The following is a 24,071-nucleotide window of genomic DNA, read 5'->3' as shown; positions in this document are numbered from 1 at the left end:
TGTGTGTGTGCGCGCTCCGGCAGCCAGGGGACACCATTTTTGACGGGGGTAACAACATTGGCAAGACACCAGTGGTTGTTCTGTTGCACAACTAGTGTCTTTAGTGGGGCAAATTAAAACCATTTTGACGGTGGTCTCCAGCGTTTCATGGTCCACATTTTCAATCCTTGGTTCTTGCTCAGTAGTTATTGTCGCTTTTGAAAGATTAGGGTTTGAAAAAAAATCTTGCCTTTTCAGTCCTCGGATGGTTTTGGCTAAGCAAAGCAAATGACCTTCTGAGGTGCTCGTCACATAATCTGTTCGAAAAATAATTTTTACCCATTATAAAAATATCTTTTTTGTACATTTCATTCATGTTTGTTTTTTGTTTTAATTGCGTTACACCTTTTATAGAAAATATTACCGTAAAATTCTTAATTTTAAAATCATATAATGTATAGGAAAGTCAATGACATGCAATGAGACCCCTGAAAATCCGCTTATGGTTTTTGGGCAAGTCTCGTTTGTGGTCTTACGGTGAAAATGATTGGTCTTAGCACTGTGATTCCTCGCACCCGAAAGGTTTGCCACCTCGACCGTCGTAGCTTGATGTTCTTTCATTCCTCAACAATCCGCCGGCTGCTATTATGTCGCTCGTCGTTAGCATTCCCCCCCCGCGAGCGCTCGGAGCACTTTTGGCTCCCGGTTCAAACGTCTTCAACTTAACAGCAAAAGCCGTCCTTCATCTTTTTTTCCTCTCTCTTCGGAGCGGAATGTTTTGGATATATTTTTTGAAATGGTGTTGATGTTCCGTCTCGTTGACACGCGCGCTCTTCATCATCCCGGCGCCGTCCGACCGGGTCTCCCCCGTGACTTCATTACTCGTCGGCCCGTGAAAATTGTCTAATGTGACAAAGACGCGTCGAACCGACACGGAGGTCCTGAGGGCGACCCGAGCTCGGGCCGGGCCCAAATGGAACCGATCGGTCCTGGCTTCTGTGCCGTGTTGTTTTCAATTAATGAGCAGATCCCCGAGTGGGAAACGCCACTTGTTTTGTTGCACTTTTTATGGCAATACCAGAAACTACACTGACACACTTTGACAAGTTGTATAGATGGCGAAAAGAGAAGGATTCCAACTCACTGCTACTTGAAAATGAGACACTGCGGGGGTAGCTTGACTTGGCGTCAATTTGAGCGCATTTTGGGGGTCACTTGCTGTTGATTGGGGGTCATTTTTGGATCACTTGCTTTTGATCTAGGACATTTGGCAATAAGAAGCCTTCCTGTATGCTCGGCAATACTGACGCCACATCTGCTTTGTGCCGCTTAACACACCAATATCCCTGTCTACTCTAGATATACAACTACAGGATAGGAGGAGGTCATAGAAATGCATTGATTGGGCTGTTCGCACTAAATCTCGTTTTGTATATCTTGGACTCGATAATAACGTATGACGTAGGTGGTCGGCCAATCACATTTCTTCCCAGAAATAATTAACCCCCACACTAGAATGACTGAATAACAGATGTCTTTGGACAGACTTTTTACGGGGAAAAGGGAACCTGACGAGCCAGAAGATGTGCCTACAACCTTGAAGAAAACAAAATGTATGCTACTTCCCAATCACTAAAGACCCACGAACTGCGAAGGAGTGAATTTGTGACCCGTATGTGAATAAAGCGAGTGATTCGAGCATGTCTGTGCAACAGGAATATCAGCTTGTAGAGATCGCAAATCACGGCGACCTTAAACGTACATTTGAGACAACAACTCTACCGAAGTTCTGGATTAAAGTCATTTCGGAATATCCTGACATCGCTAGGAGCGCGCTGAAAACACATCGTGTATTTGTGATGCTAGCTTCTCTCGCTCTCCCATCTCGGGACCATCTCGTCTCAACGAAACAAACTCGGGCCTCCCACTGATTCAGCGGGTGAGTTGTATTTTTTCCCTGCACTTAACACGACGGGGCTAAAAACAAATGCTATTTTATATTTGCTGTATTTTTCTGCCGCACATTGCCGTTGTTCTGACAAAGTTGGCATGCGCGTAACGTTAAAAAGGACCGCAAATGCAGCGATTCCAAAGTACACACTACACACTTTCTTTAAAGAGAGAAATATTAAATGACGTTTGCCATGTTAGGTGCACACAACAACTGCACGTAGCCCTCTCACTTTACGACTTCGCCGTGTCGTTAAGCGTTAATTTACGCCATTTCCGTGTTGCACATGTATGTTTGTGATGTAAATAGTTTTTTAGCACCATTGGATAACATTGAGAGTCCAACTGAATATAAAAGTGGGACACCGGTCCGTGAAAAAAAGACCCAAATCACACAAAAAGGTTGGGGACCCCTGTGTTAGAGTAATACAAACAGGGAACCGTCAAACAGTAAATCCGGGAAACAATACTATTCCCTGTTTGTATTACTCTAACACACCCAATATTAAAATGAAATAGAACTTACACAGTAGCTTAAGGAAAACAAGCACTTCTTATCACGGGAGCCCAACGTGTGCGTCATGCAACTGACTGAGCAAGATTGACACTGATAAGCCCACGTCTGCACCACCAACTCTCACAATCTGTTCTCCCGGACAGTCCAGAACATATGGCGGGACGTACTGTCCCAACACAAGGAACACCGGAGAATGCCCAATATCCAACTGATAACACGGTTGATAAGACTCCGAGAGCCCCTTTGACACTGAGGTAGAAAAATCCACAACCCTCGGTGCCCTGACAACAGTAACCCCCGAATCCTCCTGTCCAATCCACAAACAGACAATAATCCTAAACAACGCTCAAGCACGCCCTTCTTCTGCCCACAGCCCGCCTCGCGAGAGCCTTAAAAAAAAAGACTGAATGTTTAACTAATTGTCATTTTTTCTCAGGAACCTTTTGTTGACTTGTATTATGGCGACCCTGAATCCTCGCCTGGTTCTGTCGCTATTTGGCCTTGCCGTTTGATCACTGTTGACCTGAATAAATTGTCAACTTGTGTTTCGAAGCCTTCTTCAAGATTTCAAAATGGAGTCAGTATAAGGGGTTAAGACTAAGGCGAACGCGCGGAGTTTGGCCTTTTGGCCGGGTTGTCGGTTTCTCGCCGGCCAGGGTCGTCGGATCTGCGCCAGCACGGGTCCGGCGGTTCGCCTGGCTTGATTCCAGCAATCTGGTTTATCTAATGGTTTATCTTTAGACAGGACGCTTTCCCCCAATGTTGGCTAACCAGTGTTTGCCGAGCAGAACGCGAGGCCCGTTCACCTCGCAGTTAAGATTCTGTGAGCGCCATTTTCCAAAAGCGGTTTTCTAGCTTTAGTTCTGACCGTGATCGGGGTCCAGGATTTCCACGGTGGCGGCGGCGGGGAATTCCAGGGCGGCCGCGACGGGCTCCGACAAAAAGATACGTAAGGTCTCGGCCCGCTCGTACACGCGGTCGGCGTGGATCCGGACTCGCCGGGAGGCCCTGGTCTGACCCCGGTCAAATCGGACCCGCTTCCGGGACTCGTCCTTCTCGGCGCTTTCGTGCCGCGTTCCGATGCCTGATTGAGATGTGAAGAAATAGAAGATGAAGCCTCCGCGGTGAGGTGAGGTTACATTATCTGTCACCCACCTACGAAGGACGTCTCCCCCAGGAAGCCTCTCCTTCTCAGCACCACGTCCAAGATGCCTCCGCCCCTCGCGTCCACCGCATAGTAGTCCCTCTCCAGCGAGATCCAGCACCAGTCGGCACGGAACGCTTGGCCCGCTAGCGTGTTGCCGCCTCACACACAATCACACACGAAAATTAGACAAGTGAGTTTTGGACTCGGATCTGTCTGGAACACAAAGGCAGTGTGTGTTGTCTCTCCTGAAGCAATAAAAAAAAAAAAAAACTTGTCAGTTCTCTGCGCTTTCGTTGAACTTTTCACCTGCCGGCACCGCTTGAGTGCGCTTTGACGTTTGTTTTGGCTCCCTTCCCTTTTTTTTTTCCTCTCTTAACCCACGACGCAAGCTTTCAGACAGGTCAAGTGGAAGTCTGTGTTATACATAATGGAAGCGTGTCGCTGACACACACTTGCATACATTATTGATCAGGGCAGAGCGTCAAAAATTCATGACTTTACTCTTGTTTTTGCCCCCTCACTTTCATGAACTCCATTTTATAGAGTATGTCCGTCCGTCCGGATGTGAACATTTTCAAAAATACACATAATGTCGGTCACGCGTGAATGAGCTTTTTTCCACCCATTGTAAAGGTCAAAACTACAAACATGTCGCTATAATTTGTCATTGCAGCGAATTGTGCTTTCACCAGAGTTCGCTTTCAGTTTTAAAATGAAAAAGATGGCGTACGTACACATTCCCGTACAGTACGTGGCGTCTTAACAGCTGCGACGAACTACAAAGCCACACGTTTTGCGCTCTATTTTTCAGGGGTCGCCGCTTCGCTGCGGGGAACGCCGGCGCACCCTCGGGGAAACAAAAGGTAGCGCGGTACCGCCCGCCTCTGGCGCCGTGCTGATTAAATCTTCAATTCCTGTTCGGCACACCCCAAGTGTGGCTATCGGGCACCGCGAGTTGCGGTGCGCGCGCGAACACCTCGAGGCGTCGCTATGTTGCATATCCTCAGCTGTTACCGGCAGGGGCAATTATGTTTCACTTCAATTGACGGCGATCATTTCAACAAGGAGTGAACGTACGCTCGTGTCCCCGCGAGGTTTCTTTGGGGGGAGAAAGAGGTATGCAAATGAGCTATAACTGTCACACCTTGGTCATGAAATATAAATTTGAAATAGCAGGGAAATAGGAATTATTGCTCCAGATGTACCATTTTGGCAAGAGAGTGTGCGTGTATGTTGTTTATTATTTTGTCAACAGATTCCAAATCTGGATGCTTAGTAGCAAGTGTTGGCATCAAGAATACTCTTGTGGTGTTACTTTATACCGGGGAAAACGGGATAGCTTGACCGAAGGCTTCAAACGGATCTTTGCCAAAACGCAAACCCGCATCGATCTTAGCATCGTCAGGCTAACGCGTTGAAAGCGCCGGCTCCCGAAGGCCACGCAGATCCGTTTGAAAGCGGCGTATGGACTCGGGCGGCGTCGTACGTGGCTAATGAGAGCCCGAAAGGAGGAGACGGAGGTGCTTCCTCCCCGCGCTCGTTATTTCCTCACCCGACGACTAAAGTGTTCAAAAAGAAACGGCGACGTATATGACAAAATTGGACAAAAAGGCATTGGAAAATTTGACCGCCAAGTGGGAAAAAGGGATAGCGGAAAGCCAGGACCGTAACCCTGGGCCACACGGATGCAATTTTCCAGAAGATGGTTAAGAGTGCACCCAAGGGTGCCCAAAGCGGTTCTCGAGGGTCGCCGTGGGTTGTGGTTTTTGTTTCTACCGATCGAGCACGGCACGTTTTCACTGACCGAGCCTCTGTCTGGTCTCCTCTCGGCAAAAACACTTTTTTTTGGACTCTGTTCCTGGTGCCAAACCTTCACTGCTTTATGTTGGCGCTTGCACTCATGAGCCGCAGTTAGCCTTTCGGCTGGAGGTGGCGATCGCCAGTCAAAAAATGTGCCCTTTAAGTGCCTCATAGGGACGCACTCAGTTGAACGCATTCAATCCTCACCTTAAGAAACAAAGCTGCAGTCATTTTCATGCATTTCTAACAAGCATTTGAAAGCTCAGAAAAAAAACCATATTGGATCCCGTTTCAATTTCACCTTGAAAAATGTTTCTCCTTAAATGTCGATGAAATGCAAGTGTAGAGATTACGACTTTTGGTCAGAAGAGCATTTGAAATCCACCGGTCGGTGGGCTCCTTACCGCTGTCCTCTACGCTGAAGTGAAAAATGTCCCACGTGGCCCTTGCTTCTTTCCGCAGGACGTAAAACACGTTCAGTTCGTCGATATCGGCTGCAAAAAAAAAACAAAATAACAATGTCAAAAGCTCCAAATAAGATATCACTCACTGGTCACCATTGACGGCGATAGGAGTCCGATCTATTGGAACGGGGAGCTTGAAATAGAGGATTGAACGGATTGGACCACAGTGAATCGAATGTCCTCGCTCAAATTTGTATTTTAAAACGTCCGCTCGTGCGTCCCAATACTTTTGTCCCCTTTTGGTTGCTCGGCGACGGCAAAGACGTCACACGGTGAAATATTTAAAAGGTCTCGCGGGAAATAAAAGAGCAACACCTTGTCGCTTTCGCTTCAACGAGGCCCGATGACGAGACGCCGCCACGGCGCACCTTTTATGCGCGCTCTATTTTTTCTTACGGTGGACCGACCGAAATCAAATAGAAAACGGGCTAAACCACTCAATACATTCAGTGCTGGCCAAAAGTATTGGCACCATTTTCAGATAATGCTGAATTTCTCCCAGAAAATGATTGCAATTAGAAATGCTGTGGTAGTCATATCTTCCATTTATTTTGCTTGCAAGGAAAGAACACAAAAGATTCAATGGGGGGGGGGGGGGGGGGAAAGAAATCATAATCATTTTACAGAAAACTTGGGCCGGACAAAAGTATTGGCACCCTCAGCCTAATACTTGCTAGCACAACCTTTAGACCAAATAACCGAACAACCGCTTCCGGTATCCATCACTGAGTTTCTGCTGGAATTTTCCACCATTCTTCTTTGGCCAACTGCTCCAGGTCTCTGAGATTTGAAGATCCCTTCACAGCTGTTCTATGGTATTCAGGTCTGGCCACTTTAGAAGTCTCCAGTGCTTTCCGTCAAAGCATTTTCTAGTGCTTTTTGAAGTGTGTTTTGGGTCATTGTCCTGCTGGAAGACCTCTGGGGGAGACCCAGCTTTCTCACACTGGGCCCTACAATATGCTGCAAAATTTGTCTTCAGACTTCATGCCATGCTCACGGTCAAGCAGTCCAGTGCCAGAGGCAACAAAGGAACCCAAAACATCAGGGAACCTCCGCCATCTTTGACTGTGGGGACCGTGTTCTTTTCTTTGAAGGCCTCGTATTTTTTTTTTTTTTCCCTGTTGATGCCTTTCCCCAAAAAGCTCTACTTTTGTCTCATCTGACCAGAGCACATTCTTCCAAAATGTTTTTGGCTTTCTCAGGTAAGTTTTGCCCAAAGTCTGGTCTTCCTGGGTAGATTCCCTTTTCATTCAGATGCCAACAGATAGTACGGGTTGACACGGTTGTACCCTCGGACTGCGGGACTGCTTGAACTTCTTTGGATGTTAGTCAAGGTTCTTTATCCACCATCTGCACAATCTTTGGTTGAAATCTCTCCGTCAATTTTTCTTTTTCGTCCACATCCAGGGAGGTTAGCCGCAGTGCCACGGGCTTTACAATTATTGATGACACTGCGCACGGTAAACACAGGAACATTCAGGTCTTCGGAGATGGACTTGTAGCCTTGAGCTTGCCCGTGCTTCTTCACAATTTTGCTTTTCAAGTCCTCAGACAGTTCTTTGGTCTTCTTTCTTTTTTCCATGCTCAATGTGGTACACACAAGGACAGAGGTTGAGTCAACTTGAATCCATTTTAACTGGCTGCAAGTGTGATTTAGTTATTGCCACCACCTGTTATGTGCCACAGGTGCTGTGTAATGACACAAATTAGAGAAGCATTACATGATTTTTCAAAGAGTGCCAATACTTTTGTCCGGCCCATTTTTGGAGTTTTGTGTAAAATGATCATGATTTCATTTTTTCCCCCCCTTTCTCGTTTGTGTTTTTTCATTGCGAGCAAAATACTTCCAAAGCATTTGTAATTGCAATTTTGCATTTTCCGGGAAAAATGGAGCATTATCTGACAGAATTGCAGTGGTGCCAATACTTTTGGCCAGCATTGTAGAAATATAGATTTTAATGTTAAATCAACTACAAGAAAAAAATCTAACCCTTAAAATATAACCCTTTGACAAAAAGGTGGTTGGCTAGTAACCCATTCACCCTCAACAACACAATTTTCTTCAATCGACCTTGACCTTTTTTTGGGGGGGGTGGGGGCGCCTAGATATATGTATATGACGGAAAACACAGACAAGACTGAAAAAGCAGATTCTGCTCTTGCACCCCTCTTAAAATAAGCTGCTGTATTTTAAGGCAAAACAACTGTTGTGTTTGATACAACAATATGCTGCCATAGCAGATTCATGGCGCATGAAGCCCCCGAACTATTTTTAATTTGTCCGTTTTACCCCAGAAACCCCCGTTTACAGACGTCGCGCAACCACTTTTGTTTCAACCCAGCCATAAAAAGAAGGTAATTATATTTATTATTGGAAATGTCTGTCATTTTTAGCTTAGAATCATTAATTGATGTCAAATATTTTGTTTAAAAAAAAGTAAAAACGACTTAGAACAATGATTCACTCGCATGTTTTAAACTTTAAACAGATGACAATGAAAAAACGTTTTCTGTGAATAAGTCACGGATATCTACCTAATAACTATCGCTTAGTTGTATTTTTTTTTTTGTTACTGTCGCATTTTCCCCGATATGTTAGATGACAAATAATCGATTCAAACAAAGAAAAAAAGCATTTACAAGGGTAAATATATGAAAAAGAACATCTCGACCACTACTTGATGTCTGCGATTTCTGCGTCGCGGCCCTTGTTATATGACCATGTTTTACCCAAAAAATCCAGCTGTGGCCATTCACAGCTGTGTCTTGACACTCGGTGATATATGCTACGTGGAATTTTTGGATGAAAACAAGGTAAGTATGTGATAATATCTCACGTCCAGTTAGGGTTTCACTGTTTAATTTTTTTCTTTTTTTAAATGCCCCCCTGTTCAAAATGTTTCTTCCCCCAGAAAATTGAGATTTTAAGTTTTCCAACGATGTGTCACGCGTGCATATCGGACAGTTTTGAAATTTGGCCAAATTGGGGGTCTCAGAGCGCAACTTCAAGTCACCGGAGCCTTTTCCGACATATACATACAGTATATGGGGTGACAGTGGCGCAGGTGCTCCCGCCTGTGCCTATTGTAGTTGTATCCTCGGGAAAGATACTTCACCCTACTGGCCTGTGAAAAAGTAAGGTGAGAAGGAGCGGTCGTAGGTTTCAGTCGGACTGCGGCTGTTGCTAACCACCATCGAGTGCGGAGTGAAAGAATAATGCCACGTAAAGCGTCTTTGAGTGTCCAAAAACGTGCTACATACAGTAGATCCAACGCATTATTATGATTAGTATCACAAAGGCACAATAAAACATCCTTCAGTTTATTTTGGGCCTCCCTTTGTTGATTTTGTTTTTCTACCCACATTAGCATTGCGCCCGACCGGTACATCGCGATCGACGTCATGAACTGTACAGTTTGCCTTCATTTGCATTTCTTTGTCCCCGTTCTATGACATCGGCGACGGGAAATTTTTCCGGCGCGGCGACCTTTTCCGCCGATGTCCGCGCTTGCCCTCGCCGCGAGTCATCCGCGGGCGGCGAAAGGTCAGCCGGGGGTTCATTACAGGGCAGCGGGAACAAGACGCTCGAAATGGAGGCGACGCGCGGAGCGGAGAAAATCGGCCAGAGGGAGAAAACCATTTTACGAGTTGTGGAAGGATGCAAAAGCGAAGATGCGAGCGCACGTCCGTCCTCATTTTAAAACGATTCAAAGAGCAGGAAAAGCTTTCCTGTGAATAATAAAATGGCGTCGTCCTTTGAGGGGATTATTTACAAACGTTGACTTTTAGCGCCGTGATGTCGCAAGGGCCTCGAAAACTACGACCAGAGGGGGATCATTCGCCGCCAACCCCCTTCCGGTTCAAACGGATATGATGTCCGTCGGCGTCAATGAAAACAAATGACTTTTTGAATCGCTCACCTTGGCTGAAGCTGTCCACCGAGTCGTTTCCGTGCCGCAGGTTGACCAGGTACCCGTGCCTGGGCGGAGCGGTGATCCGAAAGACCGGTGCCGTCGCGCCGGCCCGGCACGCCGCCTTCAGGCGTCTGGGTCCGACGAGGAAGCCCAGGTGACCCGACGGTAGGGTCTGCAGGGCGACGGCGCCTTGGTTCAGCACCACGCGGGGGATCCCGTCGTCCACCGGTACCGCGGCGATCTTCGAGGTCTGCGGCCCACGTGTCTCTGAGACCGTGCCGTCGCTCATGGTAAAATAGTCCTCGGCGGACTCGCCGCCTTTGCGCTCCACGGGTTTCTTGTTATCCGTGTGGAGGACGACCACCCTGAAAGTTCTAATGATTGGATCGTAGCCGTCGGCGACTTCAAACTCAAAGCTGTCAGTCTTCAGCTCTTCGTCCGCTGTGCGCACGTAGTAGATTTTGCTTCCGACCAGTTGGAGTCTCGTGAAGGACGACGCAGGTATTCCGGGGGCATCCGCGCACTCCAGACGGCCCCTTACGGGGGCTTCGGTGACGGTGAACGCCAGGTACTCGTCGGGGCCGTTGAGCTCGACGCCGCCGAGGAGGTCGGCGCTCAGGACGGCGCGACTTCCTTCTTGGAGGTACACACTCTTACTGACCACGTCGGTATCCATGCCGCGCACATTGATAAAGAAGCGGCAATCAATCAGCGGGTTGATCCCATCCGTCACGTCAAACTTGATCAAGTCTCTGATTCCTCCCTGGCCGTTGTGGCTATAAAAGAGAAGGCCCGCATCCAACTCCGCTTGAGTGAAGTTGGAGCCTATGGAAAGGTTCTCCGCGGTCCCGCGAGGGCCTCTTCTCCGCAGGAGACCTTGACCGGGTCCGAAACGGACGACGTAGACGAGCGACGCGTCGTCCGAATCCAAATCGGTGGCTTTGAGGACTTTGCCGCTGATTTCTTTGGTCTCGCGGACTTCCACCACCAGCCCGTCGTTGATCTGCATCCTGGGGGTCTCGTCGTCGACGGCCACGACGGTCACCGCCGCCGTCTTCTTCGCCGTAAACTTACCGTCGGTCAGAAGGAGCTCGAAGCTGTCCTCCGTCGTTTCCGAGTCGTCGTGTTCGTAGACGATGCTCGACGCTTCTCGGATGTCCTCCGGCGAGAAGTCTCCGACCGAGACGGATCCGGCGGGCGACCGCTTTAAAATAACTCCGTGTTTGGGCGGCCTAGAGATGACGAACGTCAACTCCTGGGGCGGTACGTCGGCGTCGCGGCCGTTCAACACGGACGTGTCGATCACCGAGCTCGTACCCTCAATCGCCACCATTCGCCTCGAGAAGATTTCCGGGGGCTCGTCGTTGGTAGGCACGATTACGATGGGGAAAAAGAGCATCTCGGAGAAATTGATGCCGTCCGAGCACCCGAAAGTGAACCCGTCCTCCGCGGGCTCTACGCCTTTGTGGATGCTCTGCACGTAGAATATGTTTCCCGCCCGGACGTCTCCGACAGTGAAGGCGCTGACGGCCGAGCCCGATCTGGATTTCTCCGAACCGGGAGCGGGGGAGATGTTCTCCACGTAGCCCGCGTCGGGTTGCGTGACGATGGTGCACAGAATGTCTTCCGCCCGGGTGTCGGCATCGTCGATGTTCAGGTGCTGAGGACCGATGGCGTTTTTGTCCCCTTCCGGGACTCTGAATTGCACCCCGAGTCCGACCTCCGGTGCCCGGCTGTCCACGGGTAGAATGGTGACTTGCACGCGGACCCGGTCGGCAGCCGCCTTCTGTTCCTCTGACACGTAATGTAGGGTAAGTTCGAAGCCGTCCCGACGAGACGCGAGGCCGATCTCCCCGCCGGTGTGGGCGTAGACCACCGACCCGTCGATGACGTCCGCCTGCGTGAACCTGCCGGCGGGTAGACCTTTCACCAAAATCTCCCCGATGATCGGCGGGCCCTCCAGGATAAAAGTCAGCCGGGGATCGCACGTGTCGTCGCGGCCACCTCGGACGACGTCGGCGGTGATTTCCGCAGCGCCGTTCTCCGGGACTTCCACGTGAGAACCGAGGGTCCCGGCGGGAAGGCCGAGAGTCGGGGCCCGGTCGTCCGCCGCTTTCACGTGGACTTTGACCGTCACGCTCACCAAGTGTACGCCGTCGCTGACATCCAGCCAGAACTTGTCGTCGGCCGTCCCGCTGCCGTCATGACTGTATGAAATCTTGCCTTCGGAGAGGTCCCGCGGGTCGAAAGTTCCTTTTTCCGGCAGGTCGGTAAACGCCACACGGATGTTCCCGTGTCTGGGTGGCCGACTGAGCCCAAAGAAGACGTTTCCACTCTCGGCGTCTACGGCGTCGAGCTCGGCGAGGGAGAGGATGTGTACGCCGCCCTCCAACACCGCGAAACCCGTGTTGATGATCTGCGGTGGCTTATTGTTGACGGGACGGAGGTAGATGGTGAACACCCCCTCCGCCACGTTTCCCGCCGCGTCCTCGACGCCGTACCGAAATTGCACCGCGCGCGCTGCTATGCCCGGCTCCGCGTCTGGCGGGCTGTAGCCGATCTCGCGGCGGTTGACTTGAGCTTGCGTGAACTCCGTCACCTCCGCGTCAGGGTCGTCCATCACGACCAAAGAACCGAAGACCGCCGGGTTGTTTTCGTCGGTGTCCGTCGGAGGTTGCCGCAGCGTGTATTTTAGGTCGCCGTCTTCGGAGTCCGAATCCGTGTAGCGAAGAGCATCTTCGCTGATCGGAGTCAGCTCGTACTCCTCCACCGTCATACGCAGGGTGGCGCCGGGGCGTAGCTCGGGCGGAACGTCGTCGACGGGCAGCACCCGAATAACGAACGCGGCCCGGCCGGACTCGTTCGGAGGGTCGTTGTCGTCCCGGACCGTGAAGACAAATCGGTCCACGATGGGGTCGGTGTTCAGAGGTCCCACGTGCTTGTAGAACAGATTTCCGTCCGCGATGTCTTTTTGCAGCCATTCCCGCACCTCTTTTTCGTAAACCTCCTCTTGAGAGTTGAATTTCCACGAAGACGGGTCCTCCGGGGCGTCCGACTGCCTCAGCAGCATGGTGCCGACGGCGGAAAACGGCGGGACCACGGTGAATTTCACGGCCGAGTCCTCCGAGTCGACGTCGGCGGCGCTGAGAGCGAGGAGCGACACCCGCGACGTCTGATGTTTAAACAGAACCAGGCCGGCGTTGGCGTCGACGACGGGTGGCTCGTCGTCGGCGGGCACGACCGTAAGGGGGAAGAGGAACCGCACCTCGTGTTTGCCGTCGGTCATCTCGAACACGATGTTGTCGGCGTACGTGTCGCTGCCGTCGTGCCGGTACACCACCGTGCCGTCGGCCAGTTCCGAGGCCGCGAAGCTGTCCCGGCGGGAACCCGCTACCAGCAGGAGACCGTGGCGCAGCCCGTCTACAACCTTGACGCTAACCGCCTCCGGGTTATCTGCGTCGGCGATCTCCAGGTTGCGGCCCGCCGCCAGGGGACGGGACTGGCCCTCGTACAGCAGCTGACCGTCGTTGCGAGTGACCGTCGGCGCCAGCGGGTTCGCGGGTTTGACCGCAATCGTAAACGCGAAGGGGTCCGACGCCGCCCCCTCGGGGTCGAGCACTTCAAACTCCAGCCGGAAGATCCTCTCGGTGTCCGCGTCCAGTAACGGCGGCGCGTACGCGATTTTGAGGTCCCGCAGGTCCCGCTGGTAGAAGGAGGCGATGGGCGAGTTCCGGTCGTCCGTGCTGACGATGTAGCCCTCCTCGTAGGACGGCGACGAGGTGACGTTGAAGAGCAGATCGTCCGGGTCCGACTCGGAGTCATCGGCCGCCAGCATTTCGGGCGTGAACGCGGTCAGGACGAATTGGCTCACTTCCATCGTCATCGTGGCGACGAGGCTCGGCGCGGGCGCGGCGTTCTCCCGGCCCCCGCGGATTCGGACCGTCAGGTGGAAGTGCTCTCGCTGGACCGCGTTGCCTTCTCGGTCCCGCAGCTCCGCCGTCATCGGGACGCGGTCCCGGTCGGGCGACGGACCCCGGAAGGTGTGCTCGTAGCGGATATCCGCCCGCGTCAGCTCGTCGCAGTCCATCGTCCGGGCCAGTTTCCCGCCGTCCAGCAATCGCCCGTAGCGGGGCGGCGAGCTCCCGCCCGCCGGTGACGTCACCCCGCACTTGTACCGCTCCCGGTCGTAGGTGAAGTCCAAAATCTGGCGGTCTATGGCGTCGCTGGTGCCCATCGGGCGGGTGACGGTCAGCGGCGCGTTCTTGGCGAGCAGGTCCGGCGGCGTAAAGACCACCTCCGCCTCCATCGTAAAGGGAACGACGAAGGTTTGGTCGCGCGTGTCGTAGCGCAGTTGCAGCCGCACCCGATGGAGCGCGGGACTCTCGGACCCGTAGTGGGTGTACGTGACGTCCCTGGGTCCAAAGTCGCACGGGAACTTCTCGGGCAAAAGGCGGCCGAGACGCCGCCCCGACGGCTCGTCGTTCAGGACGATCACGCCGCAGCGGTCGCCCGGCCGCGTCTGCAACACCAGGTCGTTGACCGGGTCCACGAACACGGTCCGGCCCAGGGGCACGCGGATCGGGTTGTTGGCGACCAGGATGGCGTCTTCGGAGCGCGGCGCGGAAAGCGACGGCCGGCCCCGGAGCGCGTCGGTCGGGACGCGCGCCGCCGAGAGCCACAAGACGAGAAGCGCCCGTAACATGTCGGCGGCGGGGAAAAAAAATATCACAAGCCTGAGCCTGAGTTCGCTCCGCGTGCGTCCGCGCCGGCTCATGTAGCGGCACTCTCGGCACGCGGGCGCCGCGCGCTACTTTTTACTTGAGGCGCTGGAGGGTGGGGGTGTGAGGGAGAGCGTGGACCCTCCCGCCCCCCTCCCGCCTATTGGTCGAGCGTAGATGGCGACGACAAAGAAACATTTATTATTAACCTTGAAAGTCGTACAGTGCAATCACATCGTGACTCAATGAGGACATTTGGCCAAGAGTCTGACATCAATAAATGATTTGAGCTGACAAAAGATGAATTAAAATACCATACGGTGAGAGATTACGCCTGAAAATGAAAAATTCCAAATGTTGGGTCATCCATCAATGATTAAAAATATGGTGAATCTGCATCATGGTCAGAGACGGACTTTTTTTTGGAATAAATTAAAACGTGAAAATCAACAGCTCAATGTGATCATTTCCAAATTTTTCATGAAATCAGTTTCCAAAAAAATGTCATGAATAACAATTTCGATGAACAATAATGATCATTGGACCACTGCCAAAGCCAAATGGACCACAAGTCTATTGCTGTCAAAATTTGTCTGATGAGACCCTGTCCTTTCACACCTTCTGGCTCCTTATACAGCCACGTGACAAGATTCCATATGCAGTCATCTTTTTGTGATCTACAACCCTATAGCAATAAGTACGGAATCACCAGTCTCGGACGAGCACTCACTCAGACATTTTATTATGTAGAACAAACTGGATAAGAAGCTTGAAAAATAATGAATTAGTTCAAAAGTGCAACTCTTTAGCATTCAGAAATGAATAAATAACATTGTGGTGGTCAGTAAATGTTACTTTTATAGAGCAAGTGCAGGGAAATAAATATAGAATCACGCCATTCTGAGGAAAAAAATATGGAATCATGAGAAACAAACAAAGAAATAACAATCAAAAGACATCTCTAGTATTTAGTAGCACCACCTCTGGCTTTTATGACAGCTTGCAGTCTCTGAGGCATGGACTCCACGAGTATTCTTCATCAATTTGGCGCCAACTCGCTTTGATCGCGGTTGCCCGATCATCCTTGCAGGTCAGAGCCCCGCTGTGGACCTTTTTTTTTTCCACCACAGGTTTTCAATAGGGTAGAGATCTGGGCTATTTGCAGGCCATAACATTGACTGGATGAGTCTTTCTCCAAGGAATGCTTTAGCTCTGTGGCATAATGCATTGTCATCTTGGAAAATGACAAACATATTTTCACTTGAAGGGATAAGAAAGACGTCTACAATTTCAATGTAAACTTGTGCATTCATTGAAGATTGAACCACAGTGCCTTTGCCTGACATGCAGCCCCATATCATCAAGGACTGAGGGAATTTTGATGTTTTCTTCAGGCAGTCATCTTTGTAAATCTCACTGGAACGGCACCGAACAAAAGTTCCAGCATCATCACCTTGTCCAATGCAGACTCTTGAATCATACCTGAAAAAAACCTTCATCCAGTCTTTCACATTCCTCGATTGCCTTTCCTTAGCCCGTTGCAGTCTTGTTCTTTTCTGTTCAAGTGTCAATAATGGTTTCCTTTTAGCTTTCCTGTATGAAAATCCCATTTCCTTTAGGCAATTTTGCACAGTTCTGTCACATACCTTGACTCCAGCTTCCTCCCATTTCTTCATTTGTCTTGTTGTACATCTTCTGATGGCCTTTAGTTGTTTGTCATGGCACTTGCATGGATGTCTTCCTCGGTCTACCAGTACGCTTAACTTTAACGACCTTGCCATGCTGTTTGTACTTGGTCCAGATTTTTGATACAGCTGACTGTGAAGAGCCCACATCTTTGGCAAACATACGTGTAGCGTTACCTTCTTCAAGAGGTTTTATACTCCTCTCGTTGTTCTCAAGAGACATCTCTCTTGTTGGAGCCGTGATTCTTGTGAATCCACTAGGTCAAGCAGCCCTCTAAGGGGTAATAACTGCACAGTTTTTAACTGCTGACTAACGAGCAGATCTCATCTGAGGCAGGGGCCCAATTAAGGAGAGGAAATTAACTGGGTGTGTCTGTATTTTCTACTCAAAATGGAGTGATGGCATGTTTTTCCTTCAGAACGGAGCGATTCTATATTTATTTTCCCGTACTTGCGATATAAAAGTAACACTTACTGACCGCCACAGTATTTTTTATTCATTTATTTTAGTGTTTTTGAATGCCAATTAGGAGTTGCACTTTTGAACTCGTTATTTTTTCAAGCTTTTTATCTGAGTTTGTTCTACATGATCAATGTTTGAGCGAGTGCTCGTCCGAGACCGCTGATTCCATACTTTTTGCTAAGGGTTGTAGTTCAGTTTCAATCCGTTCCATGCGTAGTACAGTATATCGGATTGACCTGTCGACTGTTGTCGTTCGTTTGAACGCAATCACAAAATACTGCATCTTTTAAACTCATTCACCGGCTACCATTTAAAATAGTGCATTTTAAAAAAATCCATTTGGAAGTCTTTAGTGGGAAAATGCTTGTCGCGCGTGATGGTAAAGAATTTTCATCATTTGGTATCAATCCGTCCGAGTGGTGTGAGCGCCTTAAACAAGCTGTCCAAAGTCATAGTTTGAGACGGCGCAGCCAGACTCACATTTGTCGCCTCTTTTTGTTCTCATGTAGTATGACAAAAAAGCTACTTTCGCGCCAGTTGTGTCAAGTGTATACACGACAAAGCCACTTTTGCCCTCCTCCTACCAAAATGTGGGAACATTTATGTCTTTACAAGATAAAAACAAGTCTTCAAAAATGGGACTTACCATTCAATAAAACATGTTTTCACCAATGTATACGAGTGGGAAAAAAAAAAAAAAAAGTCTTTTTTTTTACTTGACAAAAACGTGCATCAAAATTATCAATAAATACGAGTGAGGTTGTTTAACGTGTCACAAAAGATTATCTGCCGCCCTCTTCTGGTAGACAATGGCATCACAGTTCTCTGACGTTGAAAAAAGGCGGCGTTTACAAAGGTTTACGTTTTAAAATCGCATACCTAAAGAGGGCATTATTGATCCCACTGAAACATGAAAAATATCCCACGAATGAGTGAAAATCAGCTAGCTCCTCAACATCTTACTCCAATTTTTTTGTCTGGTTTGGCGGCTTCCGTATGATTGACTGCGCAAGACAAGTAAGGTCAAGGTCAATGACTGACCGACCGACCGCCATTTGAAGATTTGGTAATGCAACCGGCCATTGCTTATTTTGAAAGAGGAAGTTTCCTTGTCTGAAAATAATCTAGAAGGTCTACGCGTCTTTGCCCACCTGCTTGCAAATAGTACTTCATTCGTGAACAACTGAACAATTGTGTTTTGAACATTTTTATTCATCCATTCCAACAAAACCTGAAATGTTCCTTTTTTTTGTTGTTTTCTAATCATTCATTTGCTGCAAAATCGATTGGACGTATTTCGCCGGCAATGGCAGCCAATGAGTTAAGGTCAATGAGGTAAACGCCGGAGCGGCGGATTAGGCTAGGAGCGAGCGCGAGAATGGCCTTTCTCGGCTCTGGCGACGGACCGGTCTGTCCGTTCGTCTCCTGCGATCGGCTAGTCGCTCTTGATGGGCCGCAGTTTCCAAGCTCCCGTCAGGTAGCGAAGTCGAATGAAGACCAGATCGCGACCCATCTGGAGCCAGCTCCAGAACGGAACCAGCTTGGAACCTGAGCGGGTGACCGCATATCGGTTTACCCTTTCAAACGCTCCCACCGCCCGCCACGGCGTCCCCTTTCTCACAGTCTACCTTCTATCTCGGTCCAGTTGACGGCCACCTCCGCCACGGGTATTTTGTAGCGCTGCGCGATGTACAAGAGCTCCACGTCGAAAGCCCTGCGTGAAACGTCGCCCGTTCGGTGACCGCGTCCGGCGAAAACGGAGGTCGACGCGCGCTCACCCACCAGCGTTCCACGTGCAGCGAGGAGAAAATGCGCAGCGCCGCCTCACGCGTGAAAATCTTGAAGCCGCACTGCGTGTCGCGGATGCCGCGCACGCACAAGAACCAAACCAGGAAGTGGAAGCCCCGCATCAGGAAGTTGCGGAACATCGAGCGCTGCGACGGGAAGGTCGCGGCGTCAGATTTGAAAAACGGTCGGAGAGCCGATCCCATCGGGTTACCTGCGCCAGCGCTTCCTGCTCCAGGTGAGCTCGGGAACCGCACGACACCGCCATGTTGTCCTGGAAAACGGAAAGGGTGAAAAAGAGCGAGTAGCCTGAAATCTTCTATATCCTTTACCGGTTTGGGAGAGAGTTGTCTTAGGCCCTCTTCCACTTTTTCAAGGTCGGCAAATTTGGTGGCTCCGTCGGCATCTGCCATCAGGATGAGGCGCCCTCTGGAGCTCAGCGTTCCCTTCGCGGCGACAACAAAAATAGAAAAAAAAAACCCCCAAAAACATGGACGCGCGCTCACCGACTAGCATCTCTTACCATGCGTACCGCGCCGCCTTTTCCCCGGTTCTTCACCAGCGTCAGAACCCGAACTTTATCGGCGCCGTACATCTCGGTGTAGCGCAACGCCACCTGGTAGATCGATCGTTCGTCGCAAAACAAAATCCGATTACGTCGAACAACTCGATCGTCGGCCGTACCTGCGTGGTTTTGTCTTTGCTGCCGTCGTCCACCACGATCACCTCGTAGTCGAAGGACGCTCGCCGTTTCTGTCGAGACGAGTACGACAACGGTTCAAGGGCACCGGCTTTTTCGGGAACGGCTTGAAATGTTGTCATACTGACCCGCCGGCTCTCCAAATACTCCAAGGCTTCATCTAGCATCACGGGCACTACGACGAAACAATTTGCGACACGTTAGGGTTGCCAATTTATTGTTTTTTTGGATTCTGTCCTACTTACTGCGAAGCTCCTCATTGTAGGCGGGGACCACCACGGAGAGTTCTACCGAGGGAGGATCGCGCAGACTCGGGAAGAGCTCCTCCGAACCCGCCGCTGTGATGAAGCGTTTCTCCTCGTCGTGTCGCGTCAGGTCGGCCCCGCCGGCCGTCACGTGCGCCACCATGCAAAACTGAGGAAGGCGTCCAAATATCGTTTGACAAATTGCCTGTGTTGTGTGCAGAGTGCCCTCTTCCTGGTTCCACAAACACTGTCAGTGTCATTTTGCCAAAATGACAGTGTCACCAGCTTTTGACACATCATATACCGGCATTGTGGAAAACTGGATGAACAAGTCGATCCGTTTTTTTTTTTTTTTCAATTATATGTGGAGAAATCATCCATAGTTTTACATTTCATTCTCATCTCCCACCAAGAAGAAAGACATCCATTCATGTAAGTGTCACACAATTTTGGCTGCCATTGACGGCGACGGACGTCCAATCCGTTATAACTGGAGGCGACTAAACGATCGTTTCCGTTTGAAATGGATTGGATGTCTATTAGGTACTTCAATATCACTTTCACTCACTAGCCTGACAGACACATACACTCTTTGACTTGAGCTGACGGTGATGATAACTTCCAAGCTCTTCAATGGGAACGACATATCTGAAAGCATCCATTCTTTATTTCCCCCTGCCAAAGCAACACTTTGCTCAACAGTCCAAACAAGGCAGTCATTCCACTCCACAACTTACCAAAATGACAGCTGCAATGGCCAAAAAAAGCAAACCTTGGAGTATTTCACAGATGCAGTCCATTTTCCGACCAGGACGAATCCGCCGATAGCTGGCAACGGAGCTCCTTTGTGTTCTTTAGTTTTTTTTTTTCAGAACCACATCGAGTTCCAACTACAAGAAGAGCTCCTTTGCTCTAAGTGTGCGACTTGTATACATCGGTAGTTCATTCCTCATTGCTGGCTTCCAATCACAAGTGCACACGGAAGTGCTCGCTTCCGACTCGACACGTCATGGTTGCTGACGAGACTAGCCAGATGTATAAACGCTAGATGTCTGATACCCGCGCTCAGCCAACAGAAAGGCGCGTCGTCATTGAGTGGCCATTTTGCGTCGGGGGCCGCTCCATAAATTGAACCTAAACGCTCAACGGACGGTGTACTTTGAAATACTGCAGCTGTCATTAGCTCAATGAGCAACGTATTATCAAGCAGCTTTTTTTTAAAGGTGCAGGCCTGAACCATTAGGGCTGTTATTAATCAACCCGTGTGTAAATCCGTCAGAAAGTGAAGAATATTTTGGTGGCGAAACTCACTCACCTTACGTCCGTTCCATCGTCCTCACCCGCCATCTACTTTACGCCGCCACTCCGCCTTTACACATCTAGCCTAGCCTAGCCTAGCCTAGCCTAGCCTAGCCTAGCCTAGCCTAGCCTAGCCCAGCCCAGCCCTCCTTACACGCGTAGCGGTTCTGCCCTGACTCCCCGAGGCCAGGAGGAGGAATGACAATGCGCTCGAAGTCCCGCTAAATTGCTTTTCGCTTTGTCTAAACAGGCTTCCGTACGTAGCCCACGTGGTCAAATCAAAACATCATGGCGGCCGGATTCAAGTAAGAGCGAGGGCACAAAATGCCACCCTTTTCAAATAAATTCACAACGATGTACGAAATGCCTCAAACTTTTGACTGAATTGTTGATCGTTTTGGGGTTGTGTTTAGGACAGCTGAGCCCTTGGAGTACCACCGGAGCTTTCTGGTGGGTGCCCGTACTGCGTGCGTTGATTTAAAAAAAAAAAGGCACTTGATTTTTTTTCATGTTTGCAGAAAGAAAACTGTAGACCGGATGGACGCGAACTGTTACAATTCCGAACTACGACCATCAACATTGGTGTGTTGCCACGAAAACGACCACGAACCCTTTATAGGGCATTCATTTAGATGAGGTTAGGACGTTGGATACATGCCGACCAAAATATCCTAGACGGCGAAACGTGCTACAAATGTTCAGTGCGCTTGCACACATCAGTTAAAAGCAGCGAGTACTTATTATTTTCGGTTTTTTATTTTTATTTTTTACCTTACCATTGCCTGAAAATACTTTTGGCGTTTGTTTTCATTGAATAGATTTTCAGCATGATGTTTTCTCGTGGTAGTTTGAAAGCAGAGTGTATATTTTGACCACATTCGTCACGTAGTGTATTTAAACCACCCTTATATTGTTTCAGTATTTTTAGTACGTTCTCCTTGTATGCATCTAAACAAAACAAGATAAAAGCACGCGATAGTACTTAGGGTTTCAAATTCGCCATTTCGCCGGTATTTTGGCAGAACAACGGACGTTAATGGCATTGAAAGTCATCCTCCCAGGTTAGACGTCTATCGTCGTCTTTAAGTTTTATAAATTGAGTCATTTTAAAAATAGATCATCGAAATTTATAAGTGGACATCACATTTCGGGTCACGTAGGCCACACCAAATGTTGACATTGTGGCCTACATGAGCCAAAGTGATTTTTCTTAAAAAGATACTTGCCCTGTAAACGGTTCCATCCAATGTTTTACTCCTCAAATACGCTAATTACAACTCTTCACATCGTGAGCGTTCAGGGTCCATCGGTACGGCGGACGGCTCGGCTCTGGTCAAGTTGGGCAACACCACGGTCATTTGTGGGGTCAAAGCGGTAAAAAAGGAAGCGTGTGGATGAATTCATGCCACAATGTGTTGGTTTGACTATTTTTGCGGTTGTGTAGGAGCTGGCCAACCCGTCGGTGGAGGCGCCGGGGAAAGGTTTTATTGGTGAGTTGGGATTCAACTGGAAGACCGCATTCGTTTTTTTTATTAACGTCACGACACATTTCAGTGCCCAACGTGGACCTGCCGCCGCTTTGCTCCTCGCAGTTCCGACCCGGCCCGCCGGGGGAACGGGCCCAGGCCGCCAGTCACTTCGTGGCCGACGTCATCGAGAGGTACCCGAGATTCAAAACGTCGTTTCTCCAGATCTGATCTCCTTTGTCGCCGCAGCTCTCAAGTCTTGCAAACGGAGGATTTGTGCATTGAAAGAGGCAAGGTAGGCGTTTGGATTCGGAGTCGACTCGCGCTCCGTTGTGAGGCCTTTTTTTTCTTCTTGTAGCTATGCTGGTCCTTGTACTGCGACCTGATTTGTCTGGACTACGACGGCAACGTATTGGACGCGTGCGTGCTGGTCCTGTTAGCCGCTCTGAAGAACGGTACGTTCCGGGCGGACCGTTTTCCCGTCGTCGATCCTTCACGACGTTTTGCCGACGCGCAGCCACGCTCCCCGAGGTATCCGTCGACGCCGAGACCGGCGCGCCGAAGGTGGACTCGGAAAAACGACAAAGCTTGAAGATCGTCAGGCATCCCGTCGCCGCCTCCTTCTGCGTTTTTGACCGGTCGGTCCCCGCGTTTGCTAAAAGGTCCCGGCGCTTTTCAACAACAATGTCCGTTTTGCAATTTGTAGATCTATCCTTCTGGCCGACCCGACGGCCGAAGAGGAGCGACTGGCTACCGCTCGCGTCACCTTGGTGACAGACGAGGAGGGACGACTTTGCTCCGTGCACAAACCAGGTCGGGTTGGGTCTTCTCGTGACGCTTTTAGAGGAAACTTCACCCAATTTAGACTTTTTAGGCTCCCATGTCGTTTTGTCTGGTGTGGTGCCAAAAGTTGACAGTCTGTGTACCCCGAACAACTTCCTATTCGCGTAACGTAAATATATTGTGGTTGGACAAAATAATTGGGACACCTAACATTTTGGCATCATCATTGAACATAATTGTTAAAAAATGGCATGAGAAACATTCTAATGAAGTTGAGCATTTTGTATGACCTCAACATTATTGAGCATTTATGGTCAGTTTTAGAGATTCAATTAAGATGTCCATTTCCACTGCCATTGTTAGAGGGTATTCTAACTGAAAATTCCTTTGGAAACAATTCACAAGTTGCATGAATGAATACGTCGGAGAATGTAATTTCCACAAAAAAAGCGGACCTACACCATATTACATTTGTTTTTGATGATTAAAGGGGTTTCCATTAACCCTTGTGAGTAATACTGTATAAAATATATCATTTGACTACTTTTTTCTCCTAATATTACACCAAAAGTAAAAGCTTACGTCGGTAAACGTCTCAGCCCGTGAAACCAAACCACTTCCCGTCACGTCACGACTTTAATCAGGTCATATTTTGGCTATTCTCGTAGTCCTTTTTATTTTCCTTTGGCCTTTTGTTGACCAGATGTCGAGGAAGGTTCCGGCGACGGACGCAAAAATGTATTTGATTGGCCGCTTCCGCGCCGTGGCAGATAGATCCGTTTGGCCATCTGTACGACGCCAAATTTGAACGCGGGTCACCACCTATCCGGCGGAACGGGTTCAACGTCGACTTTGTGCCGCGTGGCTTTACCGTCGATGTCAGTTAATGAGTTCACAAACAGTTTTTTTGCCCACAGGCGGGACGTCTTTGTCTGGCGAGAAGCTCCAGGACTTGATCGGCCGAGCCGCGGCGCGGCAGAAAGAAATTCACAAACTTATCGACAAAGTCATTAAAAGCATCGTGTAAAAACAAAACACAAACGCAGCTGTCATTTTTATATATCTAAAAGTTGTATTTTCACTGTCAATATATACTCTTCTTCTTTTTGAACAACAATAAAACTGCTGACAAAGACAGCCTTAAAAAAAAAAAAAA

The 24,071-nt window shown here is 49.5% G+C and overlaps 3 protein-coding genes across 4 annotated transcripts in view; 1 reads left to right on the top strand and 2 right to left on the bottom strand.

The window, feature by feature from the left end:
- Positions 1-15,137, bottom strand: part of LOC130906405 (FRAS1-related extracellular matrix protein 2-like) — a 31,048-nt gene extending 15,911 nt beyond the window's left edge. Inside the window, 4 exon segments of the mRNA XM_057820729.1 lie at positions 3,315-3,530; positions 3,602-3,751; positions 5,798-5,887; positions 9,778-15,137. Coding sequence (XP_057676712.1) covers positions 3,315-3,530; positions 3,602-3,751; positions 5,798-5,887; positions 9,778-14,545 — 5,224 coding nt within the window. The 5' untranslated portion in view covers positions 14,546-15,137.
- The window catches only part of exosc8 (exosome component 8), a 36,529-nt gene extending 12,511 nt beyond the window's left edge, over positions 1-24,018 (top strand). The window contains exons 2-12 of the mRNA XM_057820733.1: positions 20,917-20,971; positions 21,080-21,116; positions 21,185-21,248; positions 21,967-22,040; positions 22,111-22,156; positions 22,221-22,326; positions 22,382-22,427; positions 22,491-22,587; positions 22,650-22,770; positions 22,839-22,945; positions 23,833-24,018. Of these exons, the coding sequence (XP_057676716.1) occupies positions 20,955-20,971; positions 21,080-21,116; positions 21,185-21,248; positions 21,967-22,040; positions 22,111-22,156; positions 22,221-22,326; positions 22,382-22,427; positions 22,491-22,587; positions 22,650-22,770; positions 22,839-22,945; positions 23,833-23,942 (825 nt within the window). The 5' untranslated portion in view covers positions 20,917-20,954 and the 3' untranslated portion in view covers positions 23,943-24,018. The remainder of the gene's footprint in view (positions 1-20,916; positions 20,972-21,079; positions 21,117-21,184; positions 21,249-21,966; positions 22,041-22,110; positions 22,157-22,220; positions 22,327-22,381; positions 22,428-22,490; positions 22,588-22,649; positions 22,771-22,838; positions 22,946-23,832) is intronic.
- On the bottom strand, positions 17,829-20,814 carry alg5 (ALG5 dolichyl-phosphate beta-glucosyltransferase). 2 transcript variants are annotated; one of them, XM_057820732.1, is made up of 10 exons: positions 20,683-20,814; positions 19,368-19,536; positions 19,251-19,297; positions 19,107-19,175; positions 18,946-19,038; positions 18,755-18,868; positions 18,637-18,696; positions 18,420-18,571; positions 18,266-18,351; positions 17,829-18,185 (listed from the first exon to the last, which is right to left on the bottom strand). In XM_057820732.1, the coding sequence occupies exons 2-10, from the start codon at positions 19,528-19,530 to the stop codon at positions 18,073-18,075; spliced, it is 897 nt and encodes a 298-aa protein (XP_057676715.1). In that variant the 5' UTR covers positions 19,531-19,536; positions 20,683-20,814; the 3' UTR covers positions 17,829-18,072. The 2 variants fall into 2 exon arrangements, with proteins under 2 accessions (XP_057676715.1, XP_057676714.1); XM_057820731.1 differs by lacking the exon at positions 20,683-20,814 and adding an exon at positions 20,105-20,408.
- Positions 24,019-24,071: the final 53 nt, after the last annotated feature.

This window comes from Corythoichthys intestinalis, chromosome 18, assembly GCF_030265065.1.
Source record: "Corythoichthys intestinalis isolate RoL2023-P3 chromosome 18, ASM3026506v1, whole genome shotgun sequence".
Lineage (NCBI taxonomy): Eukaryota > Metazoa > Chordata > Actinopteri > Syngnathiformes > Syngnathidae > Corythoichthys > Corythoichthys intestinalis.
The sequence above is the reverse complement of the archived record's forward strand: the minus strand, read 5'-3'. Positions and strand labels throughout refer to the sequence as shown.